Source organism: Poecile atricapillus, chromosome 15 (genome assembly GCF_030490865.1).
Source record: "Poecile atricapillus isolate bPoeAtr1 chromosome 15, bPoeAtr1.hap1, whole genome shotgun sequence".
Classification (NCBI taxonomy): domain Eukaryota; kingdom Metazoa; phylum Chordata; class Aves; order Passeriformes; family Paridae; genus Poecile; species Poecile atricapillus.
Window position 1 is genome coordinate 9,009,721 of NC_081263.1, and position 12,902 is coordinate 9,022,622.

Below are 12,902 nucleotides of genomic sequence, written 5' to 3' on the forward strand. Positions count from 1 at the left end.
CACTTCCAGGCTTTGAGTGCAATATTTATGGTCATTTAGGGTGTATTTTCTTAGTCACCTCATCCTCTGAGTGCAGAGGAATAGCTGCTGGATTGTATCACAGCCAGGCACCATGTCTGGAGCCTGGTACGGCCCTGCCTGGGGTGATTAGTAGGGACTGCTGCTCCCCTACAGCCCTTCCCATTCTGCTGCACTGGTGCAGGAGGAGCAGCTCAGGCTTGAGATGGAAGCCTCACGCTCAGGCAGACCTTGTCCAGCACTGCAGCATGAGTGGCTCTCTGCTCTGACGCTGAGTTGCCCAAAAGGGTTCTGTAGTTTGTGGGGCCCAGAGGTTTCACCCCTCCTGGACTGAACTGCTCACAGATTATCTTTATTACAGGACTGTTATGTTTGCACAGTTTAGTGATTTAATATCAGTTTAAAGCCTTCTCTGTGAGCAGTGCTGTTTGAAGTCATGCTCTCGCTTTTCAGCCTCAGCTTGCCAAGACTGTAAAACGTTTATTGCTAATGGTGGAAAAGCTTAAAGAAGCCAAGATAACTTTCCCAGGCTGGGTATTAAGAGTGGGATCGGGTAAGTAAATAAGTGAAGAGTATTACATGGACTTCATTAAATATCAACCAACACCAACAGCCACTCATTTATAACACAACGGCAGAGCATGGGAGCACCCAGGAGCAGAGCTGAGAAAGGTATGAATCACATGTGATAGGAGAGATGAACAGGAGAAGGGCTGGATTCCCCACGGGGCTCCGGGTGTGGTTCCCAAGGTCACAGCACAACTCCTGATGAAAACTCCTGCACAGACTGTAGGTTTGGACCTGATGGAGTGGCAGAGTTGGTGGGGATCATCTCTCATCTGAGGAGGGTCGTGGACATGTGGTGCCACATGTCCTTCTCCCTTCTGATGCAGTGGACAAAGGCAAAACTCTTCTTCCTAGGAAGGAGAGTTTAAATTCAGTCTACAGCTATCACACCTCCTGTGACTGTCAGTTCTTGGACGTTTGTTTTCAGTTTTTAGCTTTTACTTCCTTATAGACAGGTTCTGCCTTACTGGTTTCTAGTCACAGGATGGTAACACCAGGAAGAGTAAATTACAGCTCTTGTTACAGTTCCTCTGATTTCCTGTGCCAGTATTTTCAAACTCCCCCAACAACTTGGTTTGATGCTTGAACCCCCTCACTTCCATTCACCACCTCCTGCTCTCCATAAGTTCAACATTCCCCACATAAAAAAAGCTGAGGTAAGACAGTCACTTCATTTGGGGGCCATCCCCAGATTATATTTCACTCCCAGCTCTTCCTCACTGTGCAGTATCCTCCCTTCAACTTTCCTTCATCATTCTCTCACCTGCCTAAGGCTCTTGCACTTATTTTAATTTTATTTTCCATATCTCTCAATTGATTGGTAGTGATTCTTATTTCCTGCCCTTCATATTTCCCAAAACAGAGCTTCATTCACATGTTGCTCCTTTCAAACATCCCTGCTCACTCCTAACACCCTGCTGCAGCAGCCATTAACCAGTCAGGACTGGAACTGTCACCTCCCTGCTAAATTTTCCTCCCTTGTTTGAAAGGTGTAAATTCCAAGCAGATTTTGCAACCTTTAGCATAAATTGCTGTTTGCAGCTCCAGTTCTTCCCAGCTGTTTGGTGTTTTGAAGCCTTTTCTCAGATCAGCAATTAGGTGGATCAGGTGATCCAGGAAATTCTGTCATCCCTTCAGCTGGGAGGCCACAGATCCATCTCCACACCTGGGACTCCAGGTCCCACCTGGCTGCTTCTGTCACACTTGTGCTGCAGGTCTCTGTGCCCAGGAACTGTAGGAATGGAAATGGGAGTAATACAAAATCTCTTGTCCTCCTGAGATCCCTTCCAACCTCATTTATCCTACAAATCTACTGGAAGGGGCACGGAGCAACACCACAAAAAGGTCCAGTTTACTCAGATCTGAGTAAACTGGACCTAGCTTCAGACACCAGATAGCCAGGTTGCACCCAGGTGAGGGTTTGACCATGAGCACAGGCTGGAATGAATGAATGAATTCCCCTTCCCTGGAACAGCTCTCTGCAGGAGGATCCTGTGACACACTCCACTTGTTTCCATGTTGGCGTTTCCCTTACCGGGTACAGCATCACTGAAACATTTTTTTACTTTGGAAGGGTGAACCCTTGGCAGAGAAACGAATCAGCGCTGAATGTTGTATGCTGCAGAAGGACCCTGGTTCCCACTGTAGGTTCCTGGGATTCCCACTCTTTGTCCAACTATCCTTGACTCCCTCTCCTGGCTGAGAGCACGGCTTACAGCGAGAGGGAAGAGCAGAAACCACCGCCCTGGGACTGTCCCTGGCAGGATGCTGAGGCGTTTGCAATCAACCTCTGCGTCCCTTCACCTGCGGGGTTAAACGCGGCATTTCCCCCTCCCCAACACTCCCCGGTGAGTTTGAAATGCAGCAAACCTGGGAGCGACCATCGTTTTTATTACAAATTCCATGCGGACAGGTCAGGCGTCACCACCTGGCCTCCTGTGAGCTGCCTTTCCCTTCTGTTCGGGTCTCACAGGTACCGACCTGGATACAACGGAGGGACAAAGGCTGTGCTCTGGCTGGGAGAGACCCTGGGATGCAGATATATATAAATATAAATATAAATGCTATATATATTTTTATATGTATGTATGTGTGTGTATATATATGAAAATAAAACGTAATTTTATATATGTGATTATATATTGTATATAAATGTCATCTATATATAGGTAAGTATATTTGCTGTATGTTATATAATTACATATATTATATAGCAATACTATATATACACATAACATACATAATCCATGTGTATTTAAATGTATATGTATACATATATATACACATACGTATAGAAAATATTTTATACATAACATATTCTATACACATAACATGTATTTTACAAGCGTAAAATGTATTTATAAAATGTGTTTTATAAAATATATGCATTATTTACGTATTACATGTTGGTGTGTATTATTGCTGTATGTATTATATTTATGTATTATATGTTGTGTGTAGATATACATATATATATATACACATGTGTATGTATGTATGTACATATATATATATATATAAAATTCTGCCATCGTGGCTCACGGCTGGAGGCAGTGCCCTGCCGTTGTCACGGAGGATGAGGTGGCACTGAAGGGCCGATGTCCCTTCGGGAAGTGTCCCCGGGGCTCCCCCGCTGCACGGAGCAGACGCCAGAGACAGAGGAGCCCCAAATTTTGGGCGGGAGGCGGAACCGCTCGAGGCCGCTGCCGAGGTCGCGGTGCCGCCCCGGGGCCATGGCGCAGGCGCGGCGGGGCCGTCACTTCCGAGCGCCCGGGGCCGTTCCGGGGCGGCGGGGCCGGGACGCGGCTGCTCCGCGGGAGCTCCGGTACGGGCGGGCTGCGGGCCCGGGAGCTGCGGGGCCCCGGGGCTCCGGTACGGGCGGGCTGCGGGCCCGGGAGCTGCGGGGCCCGGGGGCTCTGGGACGGGCGGGCTGCGGGTCCGGGAGCTGCGGGGCCCGGGAGCTCTGGGACGGGCGGGCTGCGGGCCTGGGAGCTCCGGGGCCCGGGAGCTCTGGGACGGGCGGGTCTGCGGGCCCGGGGACTCCGGTACGGGCGGGCTGCGGGGCCCGGGGGCTCCGAGACGGGCGGACTGCGGGCCTGGGAGCCGCGGGGGCTGCGGGGCCGCGGCTGAGGAGGAGGTCTGGCGGTCCCTGGCAGCCTCCTTGCCCCTGTGCCTGTGCGGACGCTCGGGGTTGGGTGCTCCCGGGTGAAACGCGTCCCTGGGAGCGATCCCGAGGGCCGTCCCGAGCAGCTGGGGAAGCTGAGGTGGGAGCGGGGCGTTGGGAGCTCTGTCAGGGCAGGAGGAAGGTGGCTGCGGGTGCCCAGTGTCCCTGTGGCGGGCGGCTCCGTGTGATAGCCAGGAGCGGTGTGATGTGCTGTGAGTGACTGAATGCCAGCACCTCAGAAAAATAAAGCCTGCCAGCCCCAGGTCCAGCTACAGGAATTATGGCAGGCTTGTGATTTTCTGACTTTTACTTGTCTCTATCCATTTGTGACTGGGTTTGGAATTTCAGGTCCCAGGTCAGACATCTTGGCATCACACCGAAAAGTTAAAACTAGATTAGGCCGGCCTCAGTACCCATGCAGTGCTGGCATAAGAGTCTGTAATTTTCTTACTTGCTCATCCAGCTTGTTTACTGCAGCCATTTCTTATATTCCAAGTGCTGCTCCTCCTGAATTACTCAAAACATTCACCTGGGCAGAGGTGCTGGTAAGTGCATGTGTTTGCCAGAGAGGTTAAGCAAAACTCCTGGCTTTCTGGGTTTAGATGGGGGAGCTTCTCAGAAGGTGTAATTTGGCCAAATACGAGAATCATGACAAACTGGGATGTTTGCTTTGCCTTAGTTTCCAGCTGGACGTAGGAAATAAACATTAAGGCAGATTGAATTCTGTGTTTTGCAATGGAGCTGTGTAATTCTGTATTATAACTTTATTGGGTTAGGTTTCATCCAGGTTTCATTCTACCTGCTAGGTAGGATAAAGAGATTAGAGTAACTTGCACTTTCTAATCCTGCTTGGAGAATTAAAATCAATGGAGTCCCTTGACTGTAGTGCTGCTTCTTGGAAAGGCAACGTCTTTAGCTAAGAAACAGGGATACAGAACATAATAAATATGTAAACAGACAATGGGGTTGTAAGTCTGAGGGTTTGTTTGTCACATGCAGCATTTATTTTTTGACAGATTGCTGCTGCATTATGTCAGGAGAGAGCGACTGCACGAGGACAAGTCCGTCAGCAGGGTCTCCATCGGACAATGAGCTCCTGCCAGACCGGCCAAAGTATGTTTGTACCCTGTCTCCTGATCTTGTTACCAAAGCCCGGGAGGAGCTCCAGGAGAAGCCTGAATGGAGGCTCCGTGATGTGCAGGCACTCCGAGATATGGTGTGCAAGGACTATCCTTCCCTGGGGACGTGCCTGGACGATGCTTTTTTGCTAAGGTTCCTCCGAGCCAGGAAGTTTGATTACGATCGAGCGCTTCAGCTCCTGGTGAACTACCACACCTGCAGGAGGACCTGGCCAGAGGTGTTCAGTAACCTGAAGCCATCTGCAATAAAGCCTGTCCTGGAGTCAGGCTTTGTCACTGTGCTGCCTCACCGGGACCCGCAGGGACGCCACGTCGTCTGCATCCGCCCAGGTACTCAGTCCTGAGTGTCTCTGTTCCCCATCCTCGAGGTCTGTCTGGGCCAAAAGCCTATTCCCTGCTCTCCCATGAACAGTGGTGACTTGCACAGAGTATGTGGGCTCTCTCAAATTTGAAAAGCTGACTGAGGAAGGCACGGGCTGGTCCTTAGCCAGCATTATTCCAGTTCCTTTGCCTGTGTCAGCAATAACTGTGATCATGGCAAAACGAAAATGCAGTGAGATGGGTCGATGAAATATTAGGCAATTCAAGAAAAATTAATATGCAGCAACTCAAATTGAAACAGGGCTGCCAGCCTACCCTGAGAAGCTTGTAATTTGTTTTTACAATAACCAGAGAGAGAAGCCTATAGCTGTGACTCCTGTGTAAATAATCAGTCTTTCATGTGCTTTTGGTGCTGCCAGGCTTGCTGTAAATTTCTCTTCATTCATTCTCCTCTTTTCCATTTACCTGCCTTCTTTCTGAGCTGAAAGTGCTATTAATGAGCTGTGCTGGGTGGAGAATGGGGTTCTTAAAACCATTGCCTTTGCTCCCTGAAGTAAACATGAGTTGCCATTTACCAATTGCTTAAGAAAGGCTGCTCTGAAGTAGAACTGTGGCTATACAGAATAACTTTTGAGTCCAGAAAAACAGAAAATCAGTTTTTTGGAATGTGTATTGTTAGCTTATCTTCACTCTCCGACTTACCATCCCTGTCTTGTAACCTCAGACAGATGGACACCCAGTAATTATCCGATTACTGAGAACATTCGTGCCATATACTTAACCTTAGAAAAACTCATTCAGTCCGAAGAGACCCAGGTGAATGGAATTGTAATCCTGGCAGACTACAAAGGAGTCAGCTTATCTAAGGCGTCTCATTTTGGTCCTTTTGTAGCCAAAAAAGTGATTGGAATTCTTCAGGTAAGACCTGAACTGGTGGGAAAATAAGCTTGTGCATTGTAAATGATTGCTTCTGTGTGCAGAGTTCTTGACTATATCACCACAAACTTCATCATCTTGGCTTTCACTAGAGCAGAGTTAAACGTGTCTCTGCCCAACCGGTTTCTCACACCCTTATAGCCAACTTACCTCACTTGCCCCTTGTTTTTGACTTTTGCATTCCTAAAACTGAATTTACATTAGAAATGCAGACTTTGAGTTGGAACTGACAAAAGCAGTTCGGCTAGGTAGTGGTAAGGAGGAAAGAGAGAGGAGACAGTGAGGAAATGGCCTGATACTTCAATAGTTCCTGCCAGCCAAGATGGAGCCATGGAGCAAATGCAGGTTCCAGCTCAAGTGCTCCTGCAAAAATTTTCAGAGGACTTTTGGTTGAGTTTGATTTGAGGAGGATTTCCATCCATGCCCTGAAGGCAGAGACTTCTTTAGCACAGGGGCAGCAAAAGAGACAGTAATGAAAACATCTCTGCCGGGATGTGTGGAAGGAAAGTGCTAGAGAACAAGTTAGAGCAGGGGTGTAAACACAGTGAAGCTGGACAAAAGGGGAAGGAAAAAGGACTCGGGAGTAGCCTGGCCAAAGTGGCAGGAACGTCTGATGATTTCACTTGATGTTGATACAGTCTGGAAGAGTGAGATGAGAAAACTTCTCTTGAATGGGTTCATTCCATCATTACTTTTGTTCTGGCCTGAGCTGGTTACATCCTTTATTGTATCCATGGGGGAATCAGGAGGGATAGGGTGAATCAGGGGAGTGTATGGAGATGAGATTGGTGAGTTAAGGAAGGCCTTTATAAGAACTCACTCCTTTACATTTTTATCTAAATGTGTCATTTAACTGTAAGCCTATATTTAATTTGTACAAATAAAGCCATGGGTGTCCTGCTGTTCCTGCTGGAAGATGTTCACAAAACAATAGCTGGACTTGGGGAAGGACATAAAGGTATGGTGGAATATAAATGTGTTGTGCATCAGCCTTGCTGAGCTGCAGCTCCTGCAAAGATGACGTAATTCACTGACGTTCCTATGGAGAAAAATACTCCAGCAGTGCCTCTTACCTGCTTTTCACTCCAAGCACTGACTGGTTTGTATATGTACAGCTGGTTATAGGGGAAAGAAACTTCACTGAATCCTTAATTGCTGATCGTGAGCTTTTGCCTATGAAAAATATTTCTGCAAATAAATTTCTGCAGCAAAAATCCTATAATAAGATGTTGTTTTGTCCTATGGGAAACAGTGTGTCCTAGTGATATTAGATTCCTTCTTCACATAAAAATACATTTTAGAGTCTCCTGGGCACCAAATCTTGTTGCTGGACACACTGTTAGAGGGAGCTTGCTTGGGCACTAAGTGTGGTGCACTCCTCAGGAGCTGCAGACATCACTGTGACTGCATCCTTATTAGGGCTGGGAATACCCAAAGGACAGGGGTTATCTGAGTGGTTTTGTCAAGGGAGATAAACATCAACATTGGAAATGAGGATTTACTGACAGCAGTGTATTTTTATGGAGGTTTTTCTTGTCCCTTGACTTTGTTTTTATGCTCACAGATGTCATCCAAGGACTGCTCTCTGTAACAAGTTGAATTTCTATTGTTGTTTGGTTTATGTTGGTACCTCAGATTAAAGTTGGGGAGCCAGTGGGTTGTGCTGGCGGTGAGTCTCACTTTAAAAAGAGAAAGATGGCAAATGTTTTTTTAAACTGCATTATAAAAATCTTCTTTACCCTTCAGGATGGATTCCCCATTCGAATAAAGGCTGTTAACATAATAAATGAGCCTCGTATATTCAAAGGCATTTTTGCAATCATCAAGCCTTTTCTGAAGGAAAAGATCGCAAACAGGGTAAGGTGTGATTTTAACATCAATATTAATGTTTGTAAGTTCCTTGCTTGGCCACTGTTAGAAAAAAAGAAAAATTGTAATGCTTGACAGTTAGAAAAATGTTGATGCCATTTTACTTTCTGCTTTAATTTTCAAAAATATGCCTGTTGGGAAAATTCTCTGTGAGACAGAAACTTTGAGGAACTCAATACTGGCAAAATATTAAAATGGAACTTCAGTACATGTGCTCTGTATCCAGGACATCATCCCTGGTTGGATTATTTGGGCCAGTAGCTCTTTGTTCATGAGGTGGTGTCACAGGAAAACTCTGCTGCCCCCTCCTTGCTCTTTTCCCTTATGCAAAGGTCCTGTGAGGCACAGGTGTCCTCTCCACAGGACTGGTTGCCAAGGATGATTTTTTTTCCCACAAGGATAAGTATCTTCAATCCCATGAGCAAACTTGGGGATGAACTGAATCTGGAACCTCAGCCCAGGCACATGTGAGGTCTCTTGCTGGGATTTAATCTGCACAAGGTGTAGATTGTCTCAAGACACTGGTGTGTCTGACTGCATTTGCCCACTATTCTGTGCTGCCATCTGCCCATGAACACATCACTTCTTAAAGTTGCTCTTCAGCTCAAAATAAGCTTGTTAGCTGACTGTTCAGCAGTTTGCTGTAAAGTGTTTGATGTGCAATTTTAAAGCTCTTTTGCTTTCTCCTTCAGTTTTTTCTTCATGGCTGTGATCTGAATTCCCTTCACCAAAACATTCCTCCAGTGATCCTTCCTGAAGAGTATGGTGGCACTGCAGGCAAGCTGGATATCTCTGCCTGGAATGAGCTGCTGCTGGCCTCTGAAGAGGACTTCCTGCATGATTTCTCAGAGCTGGTGCTCCCATGTGACAGCTCTCCCCATGACCTGCTAGTGAGTGGGGATGCTGATGAAAAGCAGTGTGATGATTCCCTGCGAGGGATGAAACCTCAGCTCTATTACTGTTACTAACAAACCACTGGAGGGAAGTTTTCCAGCACAGTTAAGATCTGCTCTGCTAGGTGATGTTGTGAACTCTGCCTTACTCCTAAACCTGCAGTTTAGGGACAGACTGCTGAGGCACTTTACACTGTAGAACCAAAGGAAGCTGGAGAGGGCACAATGGGGGCAGGGCAGAGTTCGGGGAGGGTAGAAGCAAAGAGCACAAGTTGTGTAGAAGACTTGAGGCTCATCAACCTCTGTGTGAATGGTGCAAACTGGCCTATTCTTTCCAATGATAAAGGGAAAAAATTATTGCAGGTAGGTAAGCTTGACAATTTCTTGTCCCCGCCCCACACAGGTGATAAGTGAGGATGATTTAGGAGCTTTGTGATCATCTGGTCCCTTCCCCTTCTGCAAACACCAGTAATCCAAGACACAAAAATGGCTTTTGAACCCTTCAAAATATAATTCTGTAGTGAAGATTGCTTAAAACCATAAAAGTCTAACTTGGCCTGTCCTCTGTCATATGGTTCAGATTGTGAGTTGGTGTTTCTGAAATATCTCAGTGAATATTTGTTCAAATTAATACAGAACAAAATTTATTCATGAATACCTGTATGTAGGTCTTATCTTAAACTTCCTCACAGTTGGAAGAACTGTGACTGATGGATTAACTACCATAATATCCATACCAAGGTTTATACAGCAGGTGCAATCTTCATTTTTAGATCATTTACTAAGGCTTTTGATTGGACAGCAGCTTCAAATAATGAGGTTCAGGATCAAATAAAAGAAAGCCATGTCAGCCACCTTCCCACATTGCTAGTTCTTTTCTGGTTGAGATAAGAAATTGGATAAGTACCTCATACCCAGGATGTGTGAGGAGGTTTTGTAGCAATTGGCATGTGATGTATAGAAGGCAATACTTCATTAAGACAGCAAGGTCTTGCTTTAGCTTGTTACTTTGGGCTGAATTTGAGTTCAAAGTCTGTGAAACCAAATGCAGACAGGCTTTTTAAAAGCACATTCTTAAATTTCCTGATATTGTAGCATTTTGTTCACTGTGCTTGTCAGCTCTTCTGTGAAATGTTACAACTTGGTTTACAACTTTGTTGACCTCTTTTGTCTTTGGTTGTCATGTTCCTGTATGAAGTTAGACTTGTATCATCTCTGTGATATTTACCCATAACTTGTATGCCTGTGCTTCTAGGTCTTTGTCTAGAGACAGAACTAACATTGATGTCAAACCAGGGTAAGATACCTGTGTCTGAATAAGCTGTTCCCACTCCCCAAGTTCATTTTGTTTAATGGTCTTGAATTAGAACCTAACTCTCAGCACACTCTTTGCACACATTCTTCTGCACTATTATGGTGTGGAGATGGGAAACCTCACTAGGACGAGGAAAGCACAGTCTGTTACTTCAAGGTGAAATAATTCACTATTTGGTGGAGAAGAACATCCCTTCTGATTGGGAACTTATCACTAGAGCACTTTCTCTGGATGAAATCTTGATTTAGTGCCAAATGTGATTATAGGCACCAGTTATGTTTCTGTAAATATAAAACTAAATTATCTTGAGGATCTCAGATGTTCATTTTTCAAAGTGCCAAACTCTGTTTTGAATGTCTTTCTTCCTCTCAGCCCCCTTGCAGCATGACTGCACTGCCAAAAGGAGGCTCCTCTACAACTGTAATGACTGACCTGGCAGCAGATCTCCTCCTGGAACTAAGGGGTGACAAATGCCACACCTGTCATCCCAACATTATAAAAAGAGACTGGGTACTGAAAAGGGGTAAAACAATGAAGCTTTTTTTCTTTCCTGGGTACCAGTTCAGAATCTGTAGGAGCAGAAAACTCATCACATGAACAGTTGTAGATTAAAGGTGGGAAGAGATTAATTTTCCTTATGTTTCTTACATTTAGAAGTCAATTGTAACTCCTCTTTGGTAACTACTACCTTTAGTGCAGGGAAAAAACAAACTGCCATTTTCATCTACTTAAATAAGGTAAAAGAGTACTGCTAAGCAGCTCCTCCTTTGTGACCAGAATATGCTCTGTGTTTTGCAGAAGTTAATTCAGTTTTTTGCCACCTAGAAGCCAGTAGCACACAGCACCAGGACTTGGACAGATAAGTGGCTGCCCACACTGCTAAACTGCTAGAACAGAGAGAGTGGTGCCTGTGTTGTTTTAGTGCCTCTTAATTCCAGTCACAAGGTACAACTGAAAAAACCAGGATGGACCATTTTACCTATAGATGAAGGCCTGACTGATAGTCTTTCCTTAATTGTGTTGCAGGGTTAGAAGTGGGGGTATACTGACTGTAGGAACACTTATATAAGTAATAGAGGGGGAGATTGGGTGTTCAAAATTCAATTTAATGTCCTTCAAAAAGAAATAAATCTAGTGGTGTTCAGCAGAAGGCCGAGGAACCTCTACTAAACACCCTTTTCCAGGCTTTTATATTTTCTTGCATGCCTTAAATAGTAGGCAGACTAGATCCACCCTCTTCTTTCCTCTGCTCACTAATAAAGAATATGATTCAAACATAATAAATGAGGTTATATGGTTGTGCTGGGTTTGGCTGGGATAGAATTTTCTTCACAGGAGTCAGTGTGGCAGCCATGGTGCTGGCTGGGGTTAGAGCACCACAATTTCCAGTGCTGAAAAGTGCCAGTCTTGTGGCAGAACTACTGCAGAACTTCTTTTTCTTAAAGCTAGTCCGGGGCAGTGGATGTCAGGATGCTGAATTAAGCCAGGCTTTATCAAGCATCTGTTATTTCTAATTTGCTGTTCCTTGGCTTTAGAACTCAGCCAGGAATTGCAGCTTCACTGAGCTGTGTTTCTAACCCTGAAGTCACTCTGACCAGTGCTTGGCATGTCTTACAGAAAGCACAGCTCTGGCTTCTGTGTGCCTGGCTACAGAGCTGAGAATGTTCTTTGAGCTTTAGCACTCAGCAGCAAAGAAATTAGTTTGTTCCCAGAATTTTTCATGTCAGCATTTGGAAAATAAACATTTGTGTCAAGTATAGCATCTCCTTAGCTGCAAGTGAAGAGGATGGCTAGAAAAGCTTACAGGATGGGGTTGTCTTTTTTTGCTTAGGGATTGTTTGGGTTTTTTTACAGCTCAACAACTACTTTGGTCCTTCTTCCCACTTGAAATAACTTTGTTTTCCAAGGTTGGATGCCTTTCCCAGTACATCAGCCATCCCTGCCAAATCCAAAATGTTGTAAGGAAGGATACTTGAACTGCATTGGCAGTAGGGGGCACAAAAGGTAGCTGCAAACTGTACATAAAAGTACTTGAATTTATACTCTTGCAAATGGGTGTTATGAGGTATTTTCAGGAACTGGCTGAAGTATCATTTTTGTTACATCTCATTTTGGCATGAGTTATTCATCGTGTTATTCAACTACTAATTTTGCCTTCTGTTAGAATTCTGGTAGGGCTTAGAGGTGTTGGGTGGTTAAGTGTACATCTTATTTTGATAAAATTTATTTTTATATTGCATTTTATAAAACAAAGTCGTCAAAAATGTGTATGTTTATGATGCATGACTGGGTGATTAAACACATTGTAACAGCTGCTCATTTGATATTTTCAATACCTTTGCCTCGTGTCATGTTGGGATATTTTACTGTAAATGTCAATAACACACAAGTTCCACACTTACAGTTGCAACTACACATAATCACCAGAGCACTGCATTAGCAAAAGATGTTGCTTTCTGTTGGAGAAGTAGAAATTTACTTGAACTGAGCAACTTCAAGGAACAGGATTTGACATTGACAGCCTCATGGGGAAGATAGTGTTTGTTTCAAAAGAAAGATGTCACTTAGTATTTACTGCATAGAGCAAACACCCAGTCACATCCAGCTGGACAGGGCAGCAGCTGATTACTGCAGGTGCTATTTTCCACTAGAGAAGTAACTGCTATTTCTTAACACTTCAA

The 12,902-nt window shown here is 44.9% G+C and overlaps 1 protein-coding gene and 1 long non-coding RNA gene across 3 annotated transcripts; one reads left to right on the forward strand and one right to left on the reverse strand.

Annotated features, from left to right (window-relative positions):
• Nucleotides 1-634: 634 nt before the first annotated feature.
• LOC131585123 (uncharacterized) lies at nt 635-2,563 on the reverse strand. Its single transcript, XR_009278866.1, has 3 exons — nt 2,455-2,563; nt 1,602-1,816; nt 635-935 (listed from the first exon to the last, which is right to left on the reverse strand). It is a non-coding gene; the product is annotated as an uncharacterized LOC131585123 (long non-coding RNA).
• A 750-nt stretch (nt 2,564-3,313) lies between these two features.
• Nucleotides 3,314-12,572, forward strand: TTPAL (alpha tocopherol transfer protein like). 2 transcript variants are annotated; one of them, XM_058850354.1, is made up of 5 exons: nt 3,314-3,409; nt 4,765-5,217; nt 5,933-6,126; nt 7,891-8,001; nt 8,706-12,572. In XM_058850354.1, exons 2-5 carry the CDS (start codon nt 4,779-4,781, stop codon nt 8,979-8,981), a joined length of 1,020 nt encoding a protein of 339 aa, XP_058706337.1. In that variant the 5' UTR covers nt 3,314-3,409; nt 4,765-4,778; the 3' UTR covers nt 8,982-12,572. The 2 variants fall into 2 exon arrangements, with proteins under 2 accessions (XP_058706337.1, XP_058706338.1); XM_058850355.1 differs by having other exon boundaries at nt 3,361-3,456.
• The last annotated feature ends 330 nt before the right edge of the window (nt 12,573-12,902 follow it).

What these genes read in the sequence shown, in the direction of transcription:
- TTPAL (XM_058850354.1), top strand. Translation starts at nt 4,779, where the DNA reads ATGTCAGGAGAGAGCGACTGCACGAGGACAAGTCCGTCAGCAGGGTCT. An exon ending in AAGTGATTGGAATTCTTCAG is followed by an intron (nt 6,127 to 7,890) that starts GTAAGACCTGAA and finishes TTTACCCTTCAG; the next exon opens with GATGGATTCCCCATTCGAAT. An exon ending in AGGAAAAGATCGCAAACAGG is followed by an intron (nt 8,002 to 8,705) that starts GTAAGGTGTGAT and finishes TTTCTCCTTCAG; the next exon opens with TTTTTTCTTCATGGCTGTGA.